Source organism: Cnephaeus nilssonii (genome assembly GCF_951640355.1).
Source record: "Cnephaeus nilssonii genome assembly, chromosome: 24".
Classification (NCBI taxonomy): domain Eukaryota; kingdom Metazoa; phylum Chordata; class Mammalia; order Chiroptera; family Vespertilionidae; genus Cnephaeus; species Cnephaeus nilssonii.
In genome coordinates this window covers 4,059,314-4,085,505 of record NC_137095.1, presented here as the reverse complement: position 1 = coordinate 4,085,505, position 26,192 = coordinate 4,059,314, and the positions used below count along the sequence as shown (strand labels likewise).

At 57.8% G+C, this 26,192-nt stretch overlaps 1 protein-coding gene across 1 annotated transcript in view; it reads left to right on the top strand.

The window, feature by feature from the left end:
- The first annotated feature begins 6,514 nt into the window (after positions 1 to 6,514).
- Positions 6,515 to 26,192, top strand: part of IREB2 (iron responsive element binding protein 2) — a 42,339-nt gene continuing 22,661 nt past the window's right edge. Inside the window, exons 1-5 of the mRNA XM_079764020.1 lie at positions 6,515 to 6,652; positions 8,524 to 8,613; positions 19,852 to 20,017; positions 21,504 to 21,641; positions 22,416 to 22,646. Coding sequence (XP_079620146.1) covers positions 6,634 to 6,652; positions 8,524 to 8,613; positions 19,852 to 20,017; positions 21,504 to 21,641; positions 22,416 to 22,646 — 644 coding nt within the window. The 5' untranslated portion in view covers positions 6,515 to 6,633. The remainder of the gene's footprint in view (positions 6,653 to 8,523; positions 8,614 to 19,851; positions 20,018 to 21,503; positions 21,642 to 22,415; positions 22,647 to 26,192) is intronic.

Genomic DNA, 26,192 nt, shown 5'->3' with positions numbered 1-26,192 from the left:
TCATCAAGCTCTAACTGGTTTGGCTCAGTGGATAGAGCGTTGGTCGGCAGACTGAAGGGTCCCGGGTTCGATTCTGGTCAAGGGCATGTACCTTGGTTGCGGGCACATCCCCAGTAGGAGGTGTGCAGGAGGCAGCTGATTGTTGTTTCTCTCTCATCGATGTTTCTTTTTTTTTTTTTTAATTTCTTTATTGATTAAGGTGTCACATATTTGTCCTCATCCCCCCATTCCCATCCCACACCCCTCCCCACGCATGCCCCCCTCCCCCTGTTGTCCGTGATCACTGGTTAGGCTCATATGCATGCACACAAGTCCTTTGGTTGATCTCTCCCCCCTCCCCCCACCTCCCCTACACTCCCTCTGAGGCCCGACAGTCCGATCGATGCCTCCTTGTTTCTGGTTCTGTTCTTGTTCATCAGTTTATGTTGTTCATCATTTCCCCTAGATGAGCGAGATCATGTGTCACTAGAGATATACTTCATCGATGTTTCTAATTCTCTATTCCTCTCCCTTCCTCTCTGTAAAAAATCAATAAAATATATATAAAATAAAGAAAGAAACTCACACATCAAAACAGAGGTGTAGAGGGGAGGGATTCTTGCTGGTGTCATGAGGTTAAAGCCTTTTTAAAATATAAATATTTGTATTGATTTTAGAGAGGAAGGGGAGGGAAAGAGGGAGAAACACCCATGAGGAGAGAGAATCATGGATCGGCTGCCTCCTGCACGCCCCACACTGGGGATGGAGCCCACAACCCGGGCATGTGCCCAGACCGGGAATCGAACCCTGACCTCCTGGTTCATAGGTTGACGCTCTACCCCTGAGCCACGCCGGCCAGGCCATGTTTGAGTCTTAAAGCTTGTGTGACCTTGTGTGACCTTGAGCAAGATGCAGGACCGTCTGCCTCCTTCTCCCGCCCTAATAGGAGAGCCCCCTCCCGTCCCAGTGTCTGCGGGGACCTGGCTGTGGGTCCGGGCTCTCCCGCCACTCACTCTGCAGAATCTGGTTCTCATTGCCCTCCTCTTTCGGGGCCTCCTAGCGAGTTCCGGCTCCCTCTCAACAGGGATAAGTACTTCCACCTGCCTCAGCTATGCGTTCCTGGGGACACGGGGGCGGGGGGGGGGGGGGCCGAGGGGGTGAGGTGGGATGGGGAAAGCCTCCCCCGTCAGGGCCTGGCCGCCTGGTATGTGCTGGGGAAATGCTTGAAATGTGGGCCTTTTCCCTCCCCAACTCCTCTTCCTCCTCCTCCTCCTCCTCCTCCTCCTCCTCCTCCTCCTCCTCCTCCTCCTCTTCCCCCTCCTCCTCCTCCTCCTCCTCTTCCTCCTCCTCCTCCTCCTCCTCCTCCTCCTCCTCCTCCTCCTCCTTCTCCTCCTCCTCCTCTTCCCCCCCCTCCTCCTCCTCCTCCCCTACCCCACCACCTCCCCAGGCTCAGGCCTGGATGCTCCCAGTGCACGTGGCCAGGGGGTGCCCTCCCCATGCTGATCGCTGCCTCTGATGAGCAGTGAATGACTGGGGTCCAGACCCTGTGGGGCTGTTTCCTGCCCCGGCTCCCACTCATGCCACGAAGCCAGCACCCCCTCTTTGCACAGGGTCCCTGAGATGGGAGAGTTCACCCGAGTCCCACAGCAGCTGGCGGCAGGGGCAGGGCTGGGACCGAGAGGCCTGGAGGTCTGAGTCCTGGCCCCGCAAGTCTGACATGAAGGCAGCCGAGGAGGATGGCCGTGGGCACCCGTGCTCTGCGTCCCCACCCCCCACCCCCGGAGCGGAGACCAGAGCCGCCTCCCAGCATCACGCAGGACAATGCAGGCAAGGCTCCTGCGGGCCTGGGCTTGAAGCCTGGAAGCCCACCTGTAGCACCCGGCTGGCCGGCGAGGCTCAGCAGCTGAGCGTCCACCTAGGAACCAGGAGGTCAGGGTTCGATTCCCGGTCAGGGCACATGCCCGGGTTGTGGGCTCCATCCCCAGTGTGGGGCATGCAGGAGGCAGCCGATCCGTGATTCTCTCTCATCATGGATGTTTCTCTTTCCCTCCCCTTCCTCTCTAAAATCAATACAAATATTTATATTTTAAAAAGGCTTTAACCTCAGGACACCAGCAAGAATCCCTCCCCTCTACACCTCTCTGTTTTGATGCTTGAGTTTCTTTCTTTTTTTATATATATTTTATTGATTTTTTTAAAATATATTTTATTGATTTTTTACAGAGAGGAAGAGAGAGGGACGGAGAGTCAGAAACATCGATGAGAGCGAAACATCGATCAGCTGCCTCCTGCACACCCCCCACTGGGGATGTGCCCGCAACCAAGGCACATGCCCCTGACCGGAATCGAACCTGGGACCCTTGAGTCCGCAGGCCGACGCTCTATCCACTGAGCCAAACCAGTCTCGGCTTTATTGATTTTTTTACAGAGAGAAAGGCAGAGGGATAGAGAGTCAGAAACATGGATGAGAGAGAAACATCGATCAGCTGCCTCCTGCACACCTCCTAGTGGGGATGTGCTCGCAACCAAGGTACATGCCCCTTGACCGGAATCAAACCCGGGACCCTTCAGTCCGCAGGCCGACACTCTATCCACTGAGCCAAACTAGCCAGGGCAAGTTTATCGATTTTTAGAGAGAGAGGAAGGGAGAGAGAGAAATAGAAACATTGATCACCTGCCCCCTGCACGGCCCTACTGGGGATGGAGCCCACAACCTGGGCATGCGCCCTGACCGGGAATGGAACCAGTGAGCTCCTGGCACATGGGACGATGCTCAGCCAACTGAGCTGCACTGTCCAGGCCCAATAACACTGACTTTTATTATTTTTATTTTTCAAATAAATTTTTATTGATTTCAGAGAGGAAGAGAGAGGGAGAGAGAGATAGAAACATCCGTGATGAGAGGGAATCATGGATTGGCTGCCTCCTGCAGGCCCCCTACTGGGGATTGAGCCTGCAACCCAAGCACGTGCCCCTGACCGGAATCGAACCTGGGACCCTTCAGTCCGCAGGCCGACGCTCTATCCACTGAGCCAGGCCAGCGAGGGCTTGCTTCTCCCCTTTACCCACTGTGACTGCTCTTTCTGTCTGGGTCCCCTTCACCGCTCGCCCGGCCCTTTGTGGGGGGCGCCAACACCCCATCCCACCCCGGCAGCTTGTAGGAGCGAAATTCAGAGCGACCGGGATCTTCCTTTGAAGCCCCAACCTGTCTGACAGCCAGGCCTCCCCGCCTTCTCCCTCCCCCCCCCGCCCCCCGCCATCCAGGTGGACTTGATCCCACCCCAGGCCCCTGGGGTCCCCCCACTTCCTGCCCCCCGCTGCCCCAGCCACCTCTCAGTGTGGTTTGGGTTTAGCTCACACCTCTAGGTCTGGCCTTGCAGCTGCCCCGACCACACACCTTAGCAGAGAGGAGGGGGAATTCAAACAGGGTCTCACTAGTGCTATCAACAGTAATGTGCTTTTTCCCCCAAAAAAAAACTTTTATTTTTTTACTTATTTATTTTAAAACCCACAGTCTTTTAATATATATATATATATATATATATATATATATATATATATATTGATTTCAGAGAGGAAGGGAGAGGGAGCGGGAGAGAAACATCAATGATGAGCAAGAAAATCATGGACTGGCTGCCTCCTGGAGGCCCCCCACTGGGGATGGAGCCTGCACCCCGGGCATGTGCCCTGACCGGGAATCGAACCGGGGACCTACGGGTGCACGGGACGATGCTCCACCAGCTGAGCCACACCGGCCGGGGCCCTAGTGCTTTTGTGTGTTGTTTCGTTTTCCTTTGCTTTGTCGTCCCTCGGCGAAGCTTTTCCACACCCCGCAGCCAGAATGGCTTTCTCTTCCTCTGTCCTGCTCGCACGGACAGCCCTTCCCACAGCTGGACTGTCTGTTTCCTGGTGGGGGGCAGGGGGGGTCAAGTTCTCGGTTCTATATCGTCCATCACGGTGACTCAGCATAGGAAACCAAGAAGGGTTATGAACAAGTCCATTCTGGTGCCAGCGGCGGTTCATTACCCCGTTCTTTGATGTTCCTGCATCGCCCACATGAGGGGGGAACCCCCTCTTTTCTCATTTGCGGCTCCTCTGCTGAATGGGAGTGTCAGAGCAGCTGGGGAGTGAGGGAATGAGGCTTTTACAATCACCAGCCACGCTTCTATGGAGCCCACGAACTTGCAAATAACAGCTACAGAAGGTTGTAATCAGCATGAATTGGGGGGGGGGGGCGCGTTTTGGAGGAAAGGCATTCGACCTAGAGGTGCCCTTTCTTGAAAACGTGGGATCAGGCCCTACCTGGTGTGGCTCAGTGGATAGAGCCTCAGCCTGCGGAGGGAAGGGTCCTGGGTTCCATTCCCCCTCTGGGGCACATGCCTGGGGTGTGGGCTGGATCCCCAGAAAGGGGGCGTGCAGGAGGCAGCGGATCCATGATTCTCATCATTGATATTCCTCTCTGAAATCAATAAAATATATATATATGTATATATTTTTAAATATATTTTATTGATTTTTTAAAAATATATATTTTATTGATTTTTTACAGAGAGGAAGAGAGAGGGATAGAGTTAGAAACATCGATGAGAGAGAAACATCAATCAGCTGCCTCATGCACACTCCCTACTGGGGATGTGCCCGCAACCAAGGTGCATGCCCTTGACCGGAATCGAACCCGGGACCCTTCAGTCCGCAGGCCGACGCTCTATCCACTGAGCCAAACCGGTTAGGGCCATATATATTTTTTTATTGATTTCAAAGAGCAAGGGAGAGGGAGAGAGAGATGGAAACATCAGTGATGATGAGAGAGAATCATGGATTGGCTGCCTCCTGCACGCCCCTACCCGGGATGGAGCCTGCAACCCAGGTATGTGCCCTTGACCGGAACCCAACCTGGGACCCTTCAGGCCGCAGGCCAACACTCCATCCATTGAGCCAAACCGGCCAGGGCAATAAAATATATTTTAAATAAAAGTGGGATCAGGGGGAGTGGCCACCTGCCCGCTCCGGCTGGGGGGTGGGGGGGTGGGGGGGGACGGTGCAAGGTGCCTGGGGCACTTGGGATGAGAGGAAGAGGAGAAAAAACTCTGCAAATACAAGCCGGTTCTGGCCAAGGATCCCGTTATCGCTAAACGCCCTCTGGTGAACGATTCAGCAAACTGTACATAACGCGTTTCCCATTCATTGGTGTCTCAGCTTCTAGGGAGCCGGGGAGCTGCGGAAGGATGGCGGTGGTTGTTATTATTATTTTTTTAAATATATTTTGATTTTTTTTTTTTAACAGAGAGGAAAGGAGAGGGATAGAGAGTTAGAAACATCGATCAGCTGCCTCCTGCACACCCCCCACTGGGGATGTGCCCACAACCAAGGTACATGCCCTTGACCGGAATCGAACCTGGGACCCTTCAGTCCGCAGGCCAACGCTCTATCCACTGAGCCACACAGGTTAGGCCTATTTTTTTAAATGTATATTTATTGATTTCAGAGAGAAAGGGAGAGGGAGAGAGGGAGAAACATCCATGATGAGGGAGCATCATGCATCGGCGGCCTCCTGCACGCCCCACACTGGGGATCGAGCCCGCAACACCAGCAAGTGCCCTGACCGGGAATCGAACCATGACCTCCTGGTTCCTAGGTCGACGCTCAATCACTCGCTCGCTCTCTTTCCTTCTCCCTTCCTCTCTGAAATCAATAAGAAATATTTAAAAGCCCAGCCAGGTGTAGCTCAGCGGTTGAGCTTCCACCCAGGAACCAAGAGGTCACGGGTTGGACCCCGGTCAGGGCACATGCCCAGGTTGCGGGCTTGACCGAGGGTAGGGGGGTGGGGGGGGGGGTGCAGGAGGCGGCTGATCCACGATTCTCTCTCATCATGGATGTTTCTCCCTCCCTTTCCCTCTCCCTTCCTCTCTGAAATCAATAAAAATGTATTTAAAAAATAATTTAAAAGTAAACAAGGGGACGGAGCGAGAGGAAGGACGCGGGTGGAGGGAGGCGGGCGTGTGCGGGGAGGGGAGGGTGGCCTTGGGCTGGCGAGCACCGCAGGGGCAGCTGCCAGCGGGAGATAAGGCGGGGGGAGCGGGGATCCCGCGGAGGGGCGGAGTCGGAGCCCGGGGACCCGCCCCCCCGGGAGGAGGGAGGGAGCAGGCGGCGAAGACGCACCGGTTGTAGCGGCGCACGATGCGCGCTCCATGCGGCGAGCTGAGCGCCCCGGTGGGCGCGCAGGTGGATGCCACGCCGCACAGGCGAACCCGGGCCATCCATCCCCGGGGAGGACGCGAACTTCCGCTCCGCCCCGCCCCGCACACCCAGCGGAGCTCACAGCCCTAACGGGACACGTGGGGCCGCACTAAGTAACGGGCCGCGAAACCGGCCACGCCCGCGACCAGCCTCCCGGCTGGAGATCGCGCGAGGACACGCCTCCCTCTCGCCCCGCCCCGCCTCTTCCTTTGTTTCCTCCGTCTGGAGATATCGCGAGAACTGCGCAGCAAATCTCGCGAGCGCGGATTCGGGCTGGCTGGGCTGCAGCTCTCGCGGTGTTTGGACGAGACTGCGCCCTTCCTTCCTCCTGGCCGCTCGGCCGCCTTCTCCCCTTCCCCTCCCGGCCTCCCCTCCTTCCCCGTGGCCCGTCCCCGCGGGCTAATATGGTCTCCGGCGATGGACGCCCCAAGTGCAGGTCAGTGCCGTTCGCCGCCTGGCGTCGGGCAGCTGCGGGCGCGCGGTCCGGCGCCGGGTCCCGGTGTTTTTCGTCTGGAGTCGCCCGGCCAGCGTGCGGGCCTCGGGCTCGGGTCGCTCCCCGAGGCCTCCCTGCGGGGCCCAGTCCGCACCGGGCCCACTCGCGCCCGGGTCCCGCTGGCTCCTAGTCCCGTTAAGGGGCCCGCTTCCGGGCCCTCCCCGCTTCCTCGCCCCTGGAAGCGGAGTGGGAGGCGGTCAAGGCCGGGCGTCGGTGGGCCGGGCCCCCGGGCCACGCACTGCAGCGTTGGGCCTGCACCTCGCGGTCCCCGCTCCGTCGGGTCCGTGAGGTTCGGACGGCTCTGCCAGCGGGCCGGGCTGGTCTCCTCCTCGGACCGAGGGCCCGGCCCGGCCGAGGAGGGGGCTGCGCACCCGCCGCCGGGAGTCCATTGTGCCTTCCCTCGAGGCCGCCTCCCGCCCCTCCCCGAGGACGTGCGGACCCCCGAGGTCCCAGCCTTCGTGGTTCAGTCTCAATTCGTGCAAAACCCGGAAGAACGCGTCCTCATTTAGGGAGGATCGGCCCGTTTACCTGGAGGTTTTGTTAACACTTTTGCATTCACCCTCCAGGCCTGGTGGGGTCTTTCTTGGGTTGGGTTGGGTTTGATTTTGATTTTGTCCATGTTGTTGAATGCATTGTCATAATCTTGTCCTTTGATTCTTTTTTGATATATTCTTAATTGATTTCAGAGAGGAAGGAAGAGGGAGAGAGAGAAACATCCATGATGAGATAGAACCATGGATCGGCTGCCTTCTGCACGCCCCCTACTGGGGATCAAGCCCCCAACCCGGGCATGTGCCTTTGACCGGAATAGAACCCGAGACCCTTCAGTCTGCAGGCGGAGGCTCTATCCACTGGGCCACACCGGCTAGGGCCCTTTTTTTTTTTAACCTTTTGCACTCGGATGTCGAGTGTGACTCGACACGGTTAGCATTAGAATAAAGGAATCTAGAAAAAAACTAGTGAGTGCAAAGGGTTTTTTAAGAAAAGTCAATCCGTGTATCATAATTGTGGCGTTCTCAAATTGCTGCCTGTCCTTATGAAATATTCAGGACATGTCTTCCCCAAACATGCCTCTACATCATTGAAGTCACTCTCATTGTCCCTTTCCAGGTGTTCTTTGTTATCATACTTCAGCACTTAATTCTGTTACCAGTTTTTAACTTGATAAGAGTCAGGGTTGGGAGATGGACTGTCCAATACAGTGGACAATAGCTGCATGTGACTTTAAATTTAAACTAGTGGCCCGATGCACGAAATTCGTGCATGGGGGTGGGGGGGTGGGGGGTTTGTCTCAGCCCGGCCTGCACCCTCTCCATTCTGGGACCCCACAGGGATTGGGCCTAAACTGGCAGTCGGACATCCCTCTTGCAATCCGGGACTCTGGCTCCTAACCGCTCGCCTGCCTGGTCGCCCCTAACCACTCCGCCTGCAGGCCTGCTCCCCCCCTCCTCCCCCCTGGCCTGATCACCCCCAACTGCCCTTCCCTCCTGGCCTGATCGCCCCTAACCGCCTCTGCCTCGGCACCTCCACCATGGCTTTGTCCAGAAGGATGTCTGGAAGGTCTCCCGGTCTAATTAGCATATTACCTTTTTATTAGTATAGATGAATTAAAATAAAAAGTTTGAGTTCGCCAGTGTCCGTAGCCACATTTCAGGTGCTCAGTAGCCACCTGTGGCTCATTGCACAGGGCATAAATACAGCATTGTTATTGCAGAAGATTCTGTTGGGTCACATTGATTTCCAAGTGTTTTGCCTCTGAGTAAGGTACTTTGTAATTGTGTCTAATTAACATATATTTTATTTTATTTTTTCAGGATACACCTTTGAGTACCTTATTGAAACATTAAATGACAGTTCACGCAAGAAGTTCTTCAATGTACCTAAACTTGGAGGCACCAAGTATGGTAATGTTGCTTCAATTTTCTGGGGCTCCTTTCATTTCTAATAAAAATGTGTTTGTCGCTCTCGCCGGTTTGGCTCAGTGGATAGAGCATCGGCCTGCGGACTGAAGGGTCCCGGGTTCGATTCCAGCTAAGGGCACATGCCTAGGTTGTGGGCTGGGTCCCAGTGGGGGGAGTGTGGGAGGCAGCCGACCAATAATTCTCTCATCATTGATGTTTCTATCTCTCTAACCCTCTCCTTTCCTCTCTGAAATCAATAAAAATATTTAAAAATAAATAATGTGTTTGTCAACCTGAGCTGGGAAAAAAAAAGTAGCCCTAGCTGGTTTGGCCCAGTGAATAGAGCGTCAGCCTACGGACTGAAGGGTCCCAGGTTCGATTCCAGTCAGGGGCACATGCCTGGGTTGTGGGGGTGTGCAGGAGGCAGCCGGTCAATGGTTCTCTCTCATCATTGATGGTTCTCTCTCTCTCCCTTCACCCTTCCTCTCTGAAATCAATAAAAATGTATTTTTTTAAAAATGTAAATCTTTTCCCACCGTGTTGTAAAAGGTACAACTACACATAGCTCTAACGTTTTTAAAACTTTTGGGGCCACTTTTTGTTTGAAAAAGACGTAAGCCCATGCTTTTAACTTCTCACTTAAAAATCTACGTTAATCGATTTTTTTTTTTTAACCCGTGTAAACTACTAATACAATTTTAAAAAGCCTGACTGGTAATATTCTACAGCTACTCATTGTATATTTTAATTTTTCTAGTGAATAATGCCCATAATTCTTTGTCGCCCGTCCTTTGAATGGGAGTCAGCAGGCTCATGGATTTGAGTTTTGCTCCGGAACTGGCCATGGTTTGCCGGCCTGTGCACCAGCACTCTGCCAGACCTTTGCAGGCACGTGATCAGGATCCAGTCTTTCACTGAGGTTTCAGAAGCGCGAACCTGGTTGACCCCCAGGGTACTGAATGGAAGTCTTGGCTTTAGTGAGAGTGGAATGGCTTTCTCAACCAGTCCAATGAATGAAGGGAAGACGTGTTGGGAAGAGGGATGATTATTGTCACACTTTTTAGTAAAAACTACTTGAAAAGATGAATGTCAAATATATTGACATCAGTTTTGGAGAGAGCTTTTCTTTACCTTGTCTTTTTTCCCCTCTTGCATTATTTAATCAAGAAGATTGCTTTTGTGTGAGAGAGAGGGGGGCAGCATCGATACGAGAGAGACACATTGATTGGTCGCCTCCCGCACGTGCCCCAACCAGAGGTGGGGGGCAAACCCACAGCCCAGGTACGTGCCCTTGACCAGGAATCCAACCCGTGACCCTTCAGGGCTCGCACCATTGAGCACACGAGCCCGGGCTTTATCTGTAGATATGGAGGGACTTGCATATTCTAGATTGCCACCAGCAGTGTTATCTCATACATGATGGGGAGGTTGCGATGTCCTAGAAGGTCCTTGTCTTAGAATCCGTTGCCATTCACAAGCAAACAGCTCACCACCATGATGGGCTGCCGGGCGTTCCCGTGCGCTGACTGCAGCCTCGGAGGTTCTGCCGGGTTCTCTTCAGGAGATCTTTGAATTGGAAGATAGGTCTCTCTCCTTCCCGAAGGAACAGCACTGCGCGGCCTGGTGGGAGCGTGGGGGTGGGAGGCTGGCCTGCGCCGTGAACCGTGGAGCCGCTGCTCAGCAGCCTTTAGCACCCCCTCTTCATTTCCATTGTCCGCTCATCCTTTCTTTTTTCCTTTTCTGCCTGTTTCTTTAACCACAGGACTGGGTGGTCCTTCATAGAGGAAGGACTTGGCTTTCCCAAACTGAAAGTTGTTGGCAACTTCTTCCTGTTTATAAGTAAAGCTGCTGTGCATGTGTGATGTGTGAGTTTTGATGCAAGCTTATTATATAGAACTAGGGGTCCGGTGCATGAAGATTCGTGCACAGCGGTGGTGGGGGCAGGCAGTCCCTCAGCCCGACCTGCACCCTGTCCAATCCGGGAGTGTCTGTCTGTCTTTGCAATCATATGAGTGAATTGTCTGAGACCCCAACCCAGTTTGGTTTGGTGCTCACAGAATAATAGAGGCTTTTTTTTTTTTCTTTTCTTTGCTTCATTGGTGATTTCCTGGAAGTTTTAGGATATCTTCCCTTTAATTTTTCCTTGACACTCTGACTTATGTCTCTCACCTTTGCTTGCCCTCCATCCCCCACCACAACAGTACCTTGCTCCAGACTCACTTTGTTCTAGTGTCTAGGAACGTGGTTGGCAAACCGCAGCTCGAGAGCCACATGCAGCTCTTTGGCCCCTTGAGTGTTCTAACGCCACTTCTTCAAAATAGACTCGCCCAGGCCGAAAACCGACTTCTCCGCATGGGCCACGAAGTTTCAGTCGCACTGTACGTGCGCGCCCGCACGTGGTATTTTGTGGAAGAGCCACACTCAAGGGGCCAAAGAGCTGCATGTGGCTCGCGAGCCGCAGTTTGCCGACCACGGGTCTAGGAGCTCTGTCTGCCACCAGAACTACGATTCCCAGCATTCCTGGTGTTCCCCCACATTCTTGGTTTTCCCTTCCTGCTCTGTCTCCGGCCCAAGGCCTCCCGCTCTGCCAAGTCCTCAATGCCGCCAGCTCTCCCTCTCTGCTCTCTTGTCTGGCGGCTTAGGGACCCAAGTTCCCCAAGCTGCTCCACTCTCTGGGTGCCTGTGTATGCAAATTAACCTGTCAGCTTTGTTGGGTTAATTTGCATACTCACTCCTGATTGGCTGGTGAGTGTAGTGGAGGTACGGTCAATTTACATGTTTCTCTCATATAGGATGGTTGGGTTGAAAGTACACCCTCCACAAATGCTTCTCTTTTTGTACTTTCGCTGCACATCCTCTGTTCCAGTCTTGACTCTTGAATATAAGGAACAAAAACTCACTTAGCTCAGCGCTCAAGGCAGAAGTGCTGTTTGCTGACATCCCAGGACAGGCAGACAGCAGCCCAGCCTCATGGGAACCCGTGCTTCTCAGCAGGAGTCTGCTCAGCTCGTCACATGCTGCCTGGCTCTTCGTCCCGGATCTTTGACGCTCTCTCCAGGCTTCTGTCTGCAGCCCTAACCCTTTGTGGGTAGCGCCCAGCATAGCCACCAGCCCGTTCAGGAAGTACCTCTGCGGACTTGTCCACCCAAGTGTCACCTGCTGTGGCTGGGCTGGCCAGGTGTTGGGCTGGGACATGGGGGTGAGTCCGACTTTCCTGATCTTGTCTCCCGTGGGCCTGGAGAGGCCTGTGAGTCGGGTGGGCGTGAGGTCGTTTGCTGGGATGTTGACACACAGCCCACCACGTGGCCAGGATGGCCTTTACCCGCCGAGTCTGCTCCGCGCACCGCCATGCACTCGCCACCCTCCACACTGTGTCCCAGGGCCTGTGGCACCTCTGCTTCTGGGACCGTTTCCGTTCTAGGTTAGGCCTTTGGTGGTAAGGAACAGACGCCCGCTGGGTCAAGGGAAGAAAGGTGCATTGTGGGGCACAAAGCTCCCCGGCCAGGGCAACGTGGCTGCATCTTAAAGTGGGCGGGGCCAGAATCGAGGAAGCCCTTTTTTCTCTCGGGTTTCAGATTCCCACCCCTCTGCTCCCTCTGCTCCACTGCAGACAAGCCTCTGCCTGTGAGTTTGCACATGGCCCTGGGGTGGCTCAGCCCCCGTGGCGGCTCGGCCCCGTGGCCGCTCAGGACACCTTTCTGGTCTGGTCTGGTCTGTGTGCTGATGGCAGGTCCCTGAGTGAGGGAGCCAGTGCCCCCGTGTGTCTTCTCACAGGCGTTGGTCGTTGGCCTCCAAGGGCTCGGTCTTGCCGTGGCCAGGGAGGCGTGGAGCAGTGGACGGCCCTGGGCGCACAGGCCGCCGGCTGCTGCCAGGGAAGGAGGAGTGTCTGCACCTTCACCAGCGACAGGGGCTCTTCTTGTTCCCTCTGTCTGTCCGTGAGCGAAAGAAGGACCCTAAGCAGGACTCTGTTTGCTCTTCTGCCTTCTTCGTCGCTCTCCCGGGCCATAGATGAAAAAGGGCTGGTTCTTAACTGGAAATCAGTGCCGCTCCGCCCGGGACTGGTTGGAGACAAGCGCTCAGACGTGGTTACGAGCTCGCCCAGGGTCTTGTTTTGTGAGAGAGACCCATCGATTGACTGGTTGCCCCCCTAACCTGCCCTGACTTGGTTTGGGGATCGAACCTGAAACCCACGAATTGAACCTTGACCAGGAATGGAACTCGAGACCCTTGGTTGTGTGACTTGGCGCTCTAACCACTGAGCAACCGGCCAGGGCTCCTCCAGTACCTTTTCTCCAGGCCCCTGGCCTTGAGCAGCTTCTGCGGTTTGCCTGTCGCTGCTCTAGAGCTGCTGCTCCTGGGCCTGGGCCGAGAGCGAGCGCTTCCGGCCTCCCGCCTGGGGCGTTTCTGTCTCGTTTGGTTGACCTGGCTTGGTTGACCTGGCGTCGGCTTACCAGCCCGTTACTACTGCTGTCGCCGTAGGAGGTTTCTCATCGACGGGGATTTCCACAGAACGCTTGGCCATCGTCTGCCTGTCTCGCTCCCTTCTCTCTGACGGGCAGGGAAGGCGGTCTTGTCTCCACTTCGTAGAGAGGAGGCATTGCGTCTAGGGGCCTGAGGAATTTGCCTGCAGTCACACCTGTGAAGTTTGGCCTTAGACTCTGCCTTCTACTTTTAGACCAGCTTTCCCCTCAGGACCACGTTCCCAGGTTGGGCAGGGTGGTACCAGCTGCTGTGTTCATTGGTCGTGGATTGCGTTCCTCCTGCGAGGCCAGCTCTGGCCAGGGGCCACTGCGGTGCCGTCCCCGCCAGGGTGGAGGGGACCCTGGACAAGCCTGACGGAGCCTCTGTTCGGAAGACCTGCTGTCGGGCACAGGCCGTGCCCACGGGGACACGGCACCGCACAGCGGGAGCCGCCCTGTTGGAACTGCAGGCGAGGGCAGGCTGCTCGTCCGGCAGGGGGCACGGCGGTGCTGTGGAATGTCCTCGTGAGAGATTCCTGGATTTCCAGGGGCGGCGGTTAAATTTTACGAGTAAATGTCAAAACGCAGCGCAGAGCAAGGAAACCGGTCATCAGGCCGGCGGCTGTGACCTCTGCCCTGAGCGGCGCGCGTTGCCAACCTCAGTAGCAGCTTTGGCCTTGATGAGCTAGGTCTGCACCCTGGGGGCCGGCTGGACCTGCCTCACGCGTACCCCCCAGTCCCCGGGCGGTGGCAGCGCAGCCTCTAGAGGCCGCACCTGCAGGGTCTGCGGGATCTTCCTCCCCCAGCGCCTGACCAGAGCCTGTTATCAGCCGTTTCAGAAGTGGGATACCACCATCCTCCTGCTCCGGCTTCCAGTCACCAGCTCGTCCTGTTCCCACGGGGCAGGCTTGTTATCTGTCGTTACAGGATTAGCTTTCCGGATTCTTAGGATCCCAGAGATTCCTGGGTGGGGGGCGGGTTAATCCAGCCCGCTCTCTCCCGGCACGGATTGCCCCGGCCCGGTCGGCCCAGTCGGCCAGCATTGGTGGTGCTCCGGGTGGAAATGCCCGGTGGCTCAGGCAGCCTCCTGTGCTGAAGAAGCACGGTAGTTAGTAACGGGGACACGGGTGGGAAATGCAAGGACAGGGCCTCCTGTAGCAGGCGCGGCCGGTCACAGGCTCCAGCAGGGAAGTTTAACATCAATACTAACTGATGAGAGAGGACAGCAGTCCCCCATCCCCGTCCCGTCCCGGTGTCCCCCCCCCCCCCCCCCCGTGTGCGCGGTCCAGAAATAAACAGTCCCGAGTTTCAGGCTGTGCGCTGGGAGGAGTGGTGGGGTTTTGCGCCATCCGCTCCATTCCTCCCGGAACATGAATATTTGGTGTCTGCTCACCGCTGCGCAGCCGACCCGGCCATCGGCTGAGTGCTGGTGTCGCCGTCACCTTCTATCCCAGCCCCAAAGCGCAGGGCGGTGGTGTTGGGGGTGCGGACGTGCAGAGAGAAGCCTCATGGTGCTTCCTTTATGTGACAAGCAGACGTTTTGGACTTCAGAAAGCCGTTGTATGTCGAGGCTGCTAAGCTGTGGTTAGAACGAATCCCCTGTCTGAAATTGTCCAGTTTATAAGTTAGCCTTTACCAGGTGTGTATGGACTGGGAAAAACAGTCCTTCCCAGGTTGGGTGCTGTCTGCCGCTTCTGGCGTCCACGGGTGAGGGGACCGTCCTTGTGAGAGGTGAGGGGTGCTGTGCGTGGGGCTGGCAGAGACGCGCTCAGAAGGAGCTCCGACCTCAGCAGAAGGTGCGGCTCCGCCTCTAGATCACAGACGTGGGCTGTGTGGCCTGGGGTGCTGGGCGGCAGGGGGCGTGGGCCAGCGGGTGCTGTGGGCACTGAGGGCCGGGCTAGGCTGCCCGGCGTGAGGATGCTTACACCCAGCTGAGCATCGCACGCTGCCCCTGCCACGGGCCACGGGCCACACCTGCCCCTGCCACAGGCACTGGGCTACTTGTGTGGCTGCTTGTGCCCTGGCGTGGCACAGAGAAGGGCCGCTCTCCTTCCTGTGTGAGGGGAGGTTCTGAGGATTGGCCTCTTTCCCTGCGGCAGTGAGGCCTTGAGGCAGGTGAGTGAGTGCGTCTGAACACAGACACCTGTTCCCGTCTGTGACTCGCCTTCCTCATGATTGCAGTTTACTTTTTTTCTTGTCTGAGCTTTTAGTGCCATTTCAAAGAAGTCATTTCCTAATCCAAAGTCACGGAGATTATGTTTGTTTTCATCTAATTACAGCTTGCACTTTCGTATTTAGTTTTTGATCCATTTGAGTTATCCTACCTAATAAAAGAGTAATATGCTAATTGACCGTACCTTTGCTACGCCCACAGCCAATCGGGGCGCTATGCAAATTAACCCAGCAAAGATGGCGGCCCCCACGTGCTGCCCTGTCCCCCCATCGCATGAGTCCCGCCACCTGCGCCTCCCCGATCAGCCACGGCTGAGGGGGACAGATCGGGCCGGTGGGAGGCACGGGCAGCGGGACTTGGGGCGGCCGATCGGCTGCCGTTGAGGGGGTACCGAGCAGGCCGGCACTGAGGGGGGACTGATTGGGCCGGCGGGAGGCCAGAGCCAAGGCCTGGGTCCCCGGGGCCGGAGGAAAACTGGTGCCGGCGGCCAGGTGAAGGAAGGTCTATTGCACGAATCTTCGTGCAACGGGCATCTAGTCTACATATATAAAAGCCCAAGCGGCCGGAACGACTGAGCGCTATGCCGTGCCCTGACCACCAGCCTCATGATTGCTTTTTAACTTAATGTTTAGTTATTCTTCAGGATGGAGTAAAACCACTCCTGCATGCCCTACTCTGGGCATGGAGCCCACAACCCAGGCCTGTGCCCTTGACTGGAATCGAACCCAGGGCCCTTCCGTCCACAGGCCAACACTCTGTCCACTGAGCCACACTGGCCAGATGTTCCTTGAGTCTTCCGTTTCTGACAACGCTTTCTTCGTGGAGTGTGAGGGTTTGTGTTTGTCTTCTCTCTCGCAGAGACGCTGTGTGCCTCTTTCTGGTCCAGTCCCGTGATTGTGGTTAAGGCGGCATTCGGTGCTTGTGCTGTTAGAGGGCGTACTCTCAGCTACATCTCCTCACAGCTTTGTCCTTTTCCTGGGATTAGTGGCTGTCTCTTTTCTTTGGCTTCGTTTTCTGTGCCCTTACAGTAATTCACCTGAAAGAACGACCCCTCCCCTTCGGGGTAGTCAGGTGATCTGTCAGTCCGGTTCCTTCTGGCAGCGCCCCACCTGGACGGGCCTGGGCCCTGGGGCCTGGTTGTCCTGGGCCCTGTGCTCGCCTGTGCTCCTTCACCTGCCTGATAGGACGGCTCCTTCAGTAGCCACGCCTTCAGGTTGGAACTGTCGTCACTTAAAACTGGAAGGGGCTGTCCCCTTGTTGCCCAACCCCTCCTCCCTCCCCAGCCCCTCATCTGTCCCAGCCCCTTCTCCCTCCCCAGCCCCTCGGTCCCCAGCCCCTCCTCCTCCGTGCCAGCCCCTCTGTCCCCAGCCCCTCCTCCCCAGCCCCTCCTCCGTGCCAGCCCCTCTGTCCCCAGCCCCTCCTCCCCAGCCCCTCATCCGTCCCCAGCCCCTCCTCCCCAGCCCCTCCTCCGTGCCAGCCCCTCCTCCCCAGCCCCTCCTCCCCAGCCCCTCATCCGTCCCCAGCCCCTCCTCCCCAGCCCCTCCTCCCCAGCCCCTCCTCCCCAGCCCCTCCTCCCCAGCCCCTCCTCCGTGCCAGCCCCTCTGTCCCCAGCCCCTCCTCCCCAGCCCCTCCTCCCCAGCCCCTCCTCCCCAGCCCCTCCTCCGTGCCAGCCCCTCTGTCCCCAGCCCCTCCTCCCCAGCCCCTCCTCCCCAGCCCCTCCTCCCCAGCCCCTCCTCCGTGCCAGCCCCTCTGTCCCCAGCCCCTCCTCCCCAGCCCCTCCTCCCCAGCCCCTCCTCCCCAGCCCCTCCTCCGTGCCAGCCCCTCTGTCCCCAGCCCCTCCTCCCCAGCCCCTCCTCCCCAGCCCCTCCTCCGTGCCAGCCCCTCTGTCCCCACCCCCTCCTCCCCAGCCCCTCCATCTCCAGCCCCGCATGGTTCCGTCGCCTTTCTGTCCTGCTGGCCCCTCCACTCCCCGGCGCTGCTGCCCTAAAAACACCCATCATCTCAGTGCCTTGACCATACCTAGTGAAATTAACAGTGACTCCTTAGCAGGCATGGGCCCCGTCCACATTCACATCTCTACAGCTGGAGTGCTGACGTGCCCAAACACGAGCGCCTGGCATTTGGCTGCTCTGTCTCACAAGGCTCAAGTCCGCACGCTCCCTCCTGCCCTTTCCCTGCCATCCGTGGGAGGGCCCCGCTCCCCGTCCGGGGTCTGTGGATTGCTGCTCCGTGGTTTCCTTCGCTGCCGCCCTGTCCCTGTGCGGCCGGCGGAGCGGGTGTGTGATCTGTTCCGGTGCACTTGTTGTCGCAGGAACGCGCGTAGTGGGCGGGTGTGCTGCCTGCTCCATCAGAGGCACGGGGGGTCCACGGCACCCCACGTTCAGGGCGCCCCCTGGGTGGGGGTCAGCAGCCTGGCCCGCCTTCGGAGGCCCATTCACGGGTCACCTGCTGGTTCCAGCCCCCCTCCCTGCCTCCCGCTTCCCTGGGGTCCCGGTCCAGGACTCCCCCGGCCTCATGAGGTCTCTACTCATCCTTCTGCATTAACTGCTCGTGGCCGGACTCGGACGGGGAACGTGCTCTTAACTGCTCGTGGCCGGACTCGGGGAGACGGGATGAAGGGGCGCTCCCCGCTGTCGGCTTCAGGGGCTGAGTGCCCAGCCGCTTCCAGGGTCGATGCAGGGGTCAGGGTCGTTCTGAGCTCAGGGCAGTTCACAGATATGACACAGTCGGGGTGGCCGTCACAGTTCATCCTGACGCTCATTGTCGTCAGTGTCCCCATCAGCCTCGGGCCACCCGTTTGGTCTCTGACGCGAGGTGGTCCGGGCTCGTTCAGGGCGCGCCCTCCCTGCGCGTCCCCCAAAGGGGAGCTGTCGAAGCAGGCTGGGGCGTCAGGGTTGTGACTAGTGGACTGTCCTTGTTGCAGGCGTTTTCGCTGAACAGCGAGGAAGCACGTGTTTTTGAGAAAGATAAATAAACCGTATGTTTGTAGCCAGGATTCCCCCTGGATGCCAGTGTTCTGTGTTGTTAACGGGGCCCTCAGATTGTGCGCTTACCGTCCTCACACCTGACAGCCTTGGTTCCAGGCCTATAACAGAAGCGCCTTCTCGTTACACACGTGGGGCAGCAGTTCCCGTGGGAAATAGCGGTAATGGACACGTAATAATACACGAATAAGCTGTCCTTCGCCTCTCACAACTGTGAACCTTACTTTTGCCCCACCCGGTGTACGTGACATTGTCAGAATTACAGCATCCGGGTCAGTGCGCGTTTGTCCTGCAGGGAGGGAGGTGCAGCCAGACAGCGCGCAGTAGGTGCTAAGATTTCCAGCCTGTTCTTCCCTGTCCTTCCGGACGTTAAATAATAACACATTGAACGTACGTACTGCTGTGTCACCGTGTGTGTGTGTGTGTGTGTGTGTGTGTGTGTGTGTGTTTGTGTGTGTACTTGGTAGACTCCCTCTCTTGCCGAAAAGGTGATGTGCTGTGAGCTGCTTTCCTGTGAGGTCTGTCCCGGCCACCACGCCCCATCAGGGGGCGCCCGGCTTCCTGCCTTCAGACAGCTGCGCGGCGCCCCCGTGTGGTTACTTCTCCCCCTCAGCCCGCCCCCGGGCAGCCTCTCCTGCTGTGCGAGTTAGCACGGCTGAAAACGTTAATGTTGAACCTGATTCTGTGGGACTCGAACCCCAGTCATCGAGAATGAAAGATGGTTTTCAGGAAGTGGATTTACTCAGCTAAGACCCTGATTCACTTTTAAACTTGAGCCTTTTTTTTTTTTTAACATATTTTATTGATTTTTTACAGAGAGGAAGAGAGAGGGATAGAGAGTTAGAAACATCGATAAGAGAGAAACATCTATCAGCTGCCTCTTGCACACCCCCCACTGGGGATGTGCCCGCAACCAAGGTACATGCCCTTGACCGGAATCGAACCTGGGACCCTTGAGTCCGCAGGCCGACGCTCTATCCACTGAGCCAAACCGGTTTCGGCTAAACTTGAGCCATTTTTGACGGGAACCTTTTAAACCTATTACAGACTTGTACACAGTTTAACCCATAATTTGTCTTAAAGGACTGTCTTTGTTATTGTTCTTAATTCCCATTTTCTGTGGTTTTCAATTTCTCTTTGTCTTCCCTGGACGCTAATGTGCACTCACCAGTCTCACGTGCCCAAGTCGGCACGCGTGTGTGAAGGTCTTGTCTCTGCTTTTTCGGGGCCTGCTTACCTGTGGGGCCTCCGACTGACAAGTCCTGGTGCGCAGGAATGTGCTTTGTTCTGTGTTTACTGGACTAAAATACTTGCAAATTGAGAAAATATGTACCTGTGTCTTTTTAAAAAAATGATTTTATTGATTTTAGAGAGAGGAGGGGAGAGGGAGATGGAAACATCAATGAGAGAAATATCAACGGGCTGCCTCCTGCACGCCCCCTACTGGTGGCCCAGCCCGCAACCCAGGCATGTGTCCTGCCCGGGAATCGAACTGTGACCTCTTGGTGCATGGGACGCCGCTGAGCCACGCCGGCCGGGCATGCGCCTGTACCTTTAACTCTTTGTTATTTGAGTCTTTATAATACCTCGTTAAGACTTTCCTGAACATTGTCTCTTGAATCAGACGCTCTGCCGTACTCGGTCCGGGTGCTGTTGGAGGCGGCTGTGCGGAACTGTGACGGCTTTTTGCTGAAGAAGGAGGACGTCATGAACATCCTGGACTGGCGAGCCACGCAGAGCCGTGTGGAGGTGCCCTTCTTCCCGGCCCGTGTCCTCCTCCAGGACTTCACGTGAGTGGCCGCTGCTTCCCGAGCGCTGCAGAGCGCGTCTTCTGGAAAAGTCCCTGGCTCTAACTTTGAATATTAGGTTATAATTTTTTAAAATTGCCCTTTCTAGCCCTAGCCGGTGTTGCTCAGTGGATAGAGCGTCAGCCTGTGGACTGAAGGGTCTTGGGTTTGGTTTTGGTCAAGGGCACATGCCCAGGTTGTGGGCTCGATCCCCAGTGTGGGGCATGCAGGAGGCAGCCGATTCATGATTCTCTCTCCTCATTGATGTTTCTCTCTCTCTCCCTCTCTTTTCCTCTCTGAAACCAATAAAAAGTATATGTTTTTTAAAAATTGCCCTTTCTAAACTGAAGCAATTCTTTAAAAATTAGGTGCTTGTTTCTCGTGTTCCTTATTCCAAAACCACTTTTGTTTAGCTGCGTCCCTGTCGTCTCACCAGCTCAGGCTCTCAGACTTCACCTCGCACTGACGGCCTGCCCCGCCCCTTCCTTCCAGGCCTTTCCCACCGCAGTGACTGCCCGGTGGTCTCCCATTGGCTCGGGGCAGATCTAGGCTTCCTGCTCCCTTTGTCTGTGATCCCGTCGTGTAGACCCGCTGGCCCCCCTCACACTAGAGTCAGAGCCCACGTCCTCTTGAAGGGCCTCGCCTGCCCTGGGGTCAGGGATCTGTCGCTAGAAGAGGTGCCTTTAGATGATGTCAGAGGAGGGCAGGGGTTAGCTGGCAGAGCGCATGCCCTCAGCCCCAGGCGGACGGGGTTTCCTGCACTGCCCAGCCTGTGGGTGCTGCTTCCCGGGGGCCACTGCTTCGTCTTCCCGCTGAGTCCTTGAGGGCAGGACCGTCCCGTTGGGCCTGGCCCCCCGAAGGCCTTTGCTCAGTGCTGGTTGCCTGGCGGCGGGAATGTGCACGTGTCTGCTGAGTAACTGAGGGCCAGCGAGAAGGCACTGGGCTGGGCGGGCCTGGGCCCGGGAGAAGGCGGGGGTCGCGTAACATGGAAGGCGGGAGGAGGAATGCCATCGGCCGGTCCCCGAGGTTCTCTGTGTCTGAACACCCACCTCTGAGCTCTCACGGCCTCAGATAGCATCTCACGTTAATCATCAACCAGGGAGCTTCCCGCTCTGGATAGCAAGTCCATTGTCAAGCACGAATGCAGATGAAAAGGGGTCCTTTTTATTTCATTTTATTTTTAAAAAATATATTTTTATTGATTTCAGAGAGGAAGGGAGAAAGAGAGAAGCATCAATGATGAAAGAGAATCACTGATCGGCTGCCTCCTACACGACCCCTACTGGGGATCGAGCCTGCAACCGAGGCATGTGCCCTTGGCTGGAATCGAACCCGGGACCCTTCAGTCCACAGGCCGACACTATCCACTGAGCCACACCGGTCAGGGCAAAAGGGCTCCTTTTTAAACACAGAAACGAGTAAGGGCGTCTTACACCGTGAGCGCCTGTGAAGGGCAGCTAGCGCTGCAGTGTGCCCTTTCTGCTTTCAGTGGCATCCCGGCCATGGTGGACCTCGCTGCGATGCGGGAGGCGGTGAAGACGCTGGGCGGGGACCCCAAGAAAGTCCACCCTGCCTGCCCAACGGACCTCACCGTCGACCACTCTCTGCAGATCGACTTCAGCAAATGGTACCGTGATGCCGAGGCTATGACGACAGCGTGCAGGCGGGCGCCCACCCACGGGCGTGTGTGGCGGAGGGGGGGGGGGAATCCATGCCCGTTTCCTGCGTGTGGTATTGACTGACGTAACGAGAAAAGCTGGTGACATGTTTAGTCGTGGTTTCTTTTTCTCGGTCTGAGTTATGATCCTGTCTGTCTGTTTCTGTGGCCGCTTTTGATGGAAATGTGAGTGGGCCCAGAGCCTGCTGTTCTGGGCCATGACTGCAGGCTCCGTATCCCTAAAGGAAGTTTTCTCATTTCCTTCCGAAGAGAACAGCGAGGCGTGAGCCACGCGTGTCGTTAGTTAGCTGGTGACTGAGAACACTGAGCTCCTCACTAAAGCTCTGGTTTCTTCCACTGAGAGTTTTATATTCAGAAGGTCCCTGACCATCCTCAGACCGGAGAAGACGTGGTTCTCACACTCCCGGGGTCGGGCAGACAGACTCACGGCTGCGAGCGCTGCCCTGGCGGGAGCTGTGGCTCAGCTGCTGCTGCGTCGGGGTGAAGCATCTCCGCTGGCCCAGGCACTGCCCTTGTTTCGGGAGCAGCTGAGCGTGGCCTTATGGGCCCTGAGGGCTACGTTTCCTTCTCCGTCAACTGCAGCTGCCTGCTCCTTGCGTGTGTGCTTGTGGCCTGGCGTGTGCATTGCTGATGTGTGTGTGTGTGGCCTGGCGTGTGCATTGCGGTTTGAAGAGCTGAGTTTCCGTCACTCTAACCGGCTTTTTTCCCTTGTTTGAATGACAGTGCGATACAGAACGCGCCCAACCCTGGAGGCGGGGACCTGCCGAAAGCAGCCAAGCTCTCGCCACTCAAAGCGCCAGCGCCGCCCAGGAGACTGCCCTGCCGAGGCCCGGCCGCCTGCCGGGGGCCCTGCGATCCGGGGGAGCCGGGCCAGGCCCGCAGCGCCGGGAGGCCGTCCACGCAGATCGAGAACACCCCCCTGCTGTGTCCTTTCCACCTGCAGCCAGTGCCTGAGTACGGGCGTCGTCTTATTCTTATCACTGCCGCTTGCTTCTTAGGGAACCCGTCCTCCCCCTCCCCCCACACACACCCCTGCTCCGGGCCCCGGACTGCCTGTGTGCGGGATGTTACTCCTGGGCCCGGACTGCCTGTGTGCGGGATGTTACTCCTGGCCCCGGACTGCCTGTGTGCGGGATGTTACTCCTGGGCCCGGACTGCCTGTGTGCGGGATGTTACTCCTGGCCCGGACTGCCTGTGTGCGGGATGTTACTCCTGGCCCGGACTGCCTGTGTGGGGGATGTTACTCCTGGGCCCGGACTGCCTGTGTGCGGGATGTTACTCCTGGGCCCGGACTGCCTGTGTGGGGGATGTTACTCCTGGGCCCGGACTGCCTGTGTGGGGGATGTTACTCCTGGGCCCGGACTGCCTGTGTGCGGGATGTTACTCCTGGCCCGGACTGCCTGTGTGCGGGATGTTACTCCTGGCCCGGACTGCCTGTGTGGGGGATGTTACTCCTGGGCCCGGACTGCCTGTGTGCGGGATGTTACTCCTGGGCCCGGACTGCCTGTGTGGGGGATGTTACTCCTGGGCCCGGACTGCCTGTGTGGGGGATGTTACTCCTGGGCCCGGACTGCCTGTGTGGGGGATGTTACTCCTGGGTCCGGACTGCCTGTGTGCGGGATGTTACTCCTGGGCCCGGACTGCCTGTGTGGGGATGTTACTCCTGGGCCCGGACTGCCTGTGTGGGGGATGTTACTCCTGGGCCCGGACTGCCTGTGTGGGGGATGTTACTCCTGGGCCCGGACTGCCTGTGTGGGGGATGTTACTCCTGGGTCCGGACTGCCTGTGTGGGGATGTTACTCCTGGGCCCGGACTGCCTGTGTGCGGGATGTTACTCCTGGGCCCGGACTGCCTGTGTGGGGATGTTACTCCTGGGTCCGGACTGCCTGTGTGGGGATGTTACTCCTGGGTCCGGACTGCCTGTGTGGGGATGTTACTCCTGGGCCCGGACTGCCTGTGTGGGGGATGTTACTCCTGGGCCCGGACTGCCTGTGTGGGGATGTTACTCCTGGGCCCGGACTGCCTGTGTGGGGGATGTTACTCCTGGGCCCGGACTGCCTGTGTGCGGGATGTTACTCCTGGGCCCGGACTGCCTGTGTGGGGGATGTTACTCCTGGGCCCGGACTGCCTGTGTGGGGATGTTACTCCTGGGCCCGGACTGCCTGTGTGGGGGATGTTACTCCTGGGCCCGGACTGCCTGTGTGCGGGGATGTTACTCCTGGGCCCGGACTGCCTGTGTGCGGGATGTTACTCCTGGGTCCGGACTGCCTGTGTGGGGATGTTACTCCTGGGCCCGGACTGCCTGTGTGGGGGATGTTACTCCTGGGCCCGGACTGCCTGTGTGGGGGATGTTACTCCTGGGCCCGGACTGCCTGTGTGCGGGATGTTACTCCTGGGCCCGGACTGCCTGTGTGCGGGATGTTACTCCTGGCCCCGGACTGCCTGTGTGCGGGATGTTACTCCTGGGCCCGGACTGCCTGTGTGCGGGATGTTACTCCTGGCCCGGACTGCCTGTGTGCGGGATGTTACTCCTGGCCCGGACTGCCTGTGTGGGGGATGTTACTCCTGGGCCCGGACTGCCTGTGTGCGGGATGTTACTCCTGGGCCCGGACTGCCTGTGTGGGGGATGTTACTCCTGGGCCCGGACTGCCTGTGTGGGGGATGTTACTCCTGGGCCCGGACTGCCTGTGTGCGGGATGTTACTCCTGGCCCGGACTGCCTGTGTGCGGGATGTTACTCCTGGCCCGGACTGCCTGTGTGGGGGATGTTACTCCTGGGCCCGGACTGCCTGTGTGCGGGATGTTACTCCTGGGCCCGGACTGCCTGTGTGGGGGATGTTACTCCTGGGCCCGGACTGCCTGTGTGGGGGATGTTACTCCTGGGCCCGGACTGCCTGTGTGGGGGATGTTACTCCTGGGTCCGGACTGCCTGTGTGCGGGATGTTACTCCTGGGCCCGGACTGCCTGTGTGGGGATGTTACTCCTGGGCCCGGACTGCCTGTGTGGGGGATGTTACTCCTGGGCCCGGACTGCCTGTGTGGGGGATGTTACTCCTGGGCCCGGACTGCCTGTGTGGGGGATGTTACTCCTGGGTCCGGACTGCCTGTGTGGGGATGTTACTCCTGGGCCCGGACTGCCTGTGTGCGGGATGTTACTCCTGGGCCCGGACTGCCTGTGTGGGGATGTTACTCCTGGGTCCGGACTGCCTGTGTGGGGATGTTACTCCTGGGTCCGGACTGCCTGTGTGGGGATGTTACTCCTGGGCCCGGACTGCCTGTGTGGGGGATGTTACTCCTGGGCCCGGACTGCCTGTGTGGGGATGTTACTCCTGGGCCCGGACTGCCTGTGTGGGGGATGTTACTCCTGGGCCCGGACTGCCTGTGTGCGGGATGTTACTCCTGGGCCCGGACTGCCTGTGTGGGGGATGTTACTCCTGGGCCCGGACTGCCTGTGTGGGGATGTTACTCCTGGGCCCGGACTGCCTGTGTGGGGGATGTTACTCCTGGGCCCGGACTGCCTGTGTGCGGGGATGTTACTCCTGGGCCCGGACTGCCTGTGTGCGGGATGTTACTCCTGGGTCCGGACTGCCTGTGTGGGGATGTTACTCCTGGGCCCGGACTGCCTGTGTGGGGGATGTTACTCCTGGGCCCGGACTGCCTGTGTGGGGGATGTTACTCCTGGGCCCGGACTGCCTGTGTGCGGGATGTTACTCCTGGGCCCGGACTGCCTGTGTGCGGGATGTTACTCCTGGGCCCGGACTGCCTGTGTGGGGATGTTACTCCTGGGCCCGGACTGCCTGTGTGGGGGATGTTACTCCTGGGCCCGGACTGCCTGTGTGGGGATGTTACTCCTGGGTCCGGACTGCCTGTGTGGGGATGTTACTCCTGGGCCCGGACTGCCTGTGTGGGGGATGTTACTCCTGGGTCCGGACTGCCTGTGTGGGGGATGTTACTCCTGGCCCGGACTGCCTGTGTGCGGGATGTTACTCCTGGGTCCGGACTGCCTGTGTGCGGGATGTTACTCCTGGGCCCGGACTGCCTGTGTGGGGATGTTACTCCTGGGCCCGGACTGCCTGTGTGGGGGATGTTACTCCTGGGCCCGGACTGCCTGTGTGGGGATGTTACTCCTGGGCCCGGACTGTCTGTGTGGGGGATGTTACTCCTGGGCCCGGACTGCCTGTGTGGGGATGTTACTCCTGGGCCCGGACTGTCTGTGTGGGGGATGTTACTCCTGGCCCGGACTGCCTGTGTGCGGGATGTTACTCCTGGGCCCGGACTGCCTGTGTGGGGATGTTACTCCTGGGCCCGGACTGCCTGTGTGGGGGATGTTACTCCTGGGCCCGGACTGCCTGTGTGGGGGATGTTACTCCTGGGCCCGGACTGTCTGTGTGGGGGATGTTACTCCTGGGCCCAGACTGCCTGTGTGGGGGATGTTACTCCTGGGCCCGGACTGCCTGTGTGGGGGATGTTACTCCTGGGCCCGGACTGCCTGTGTGGGGGAT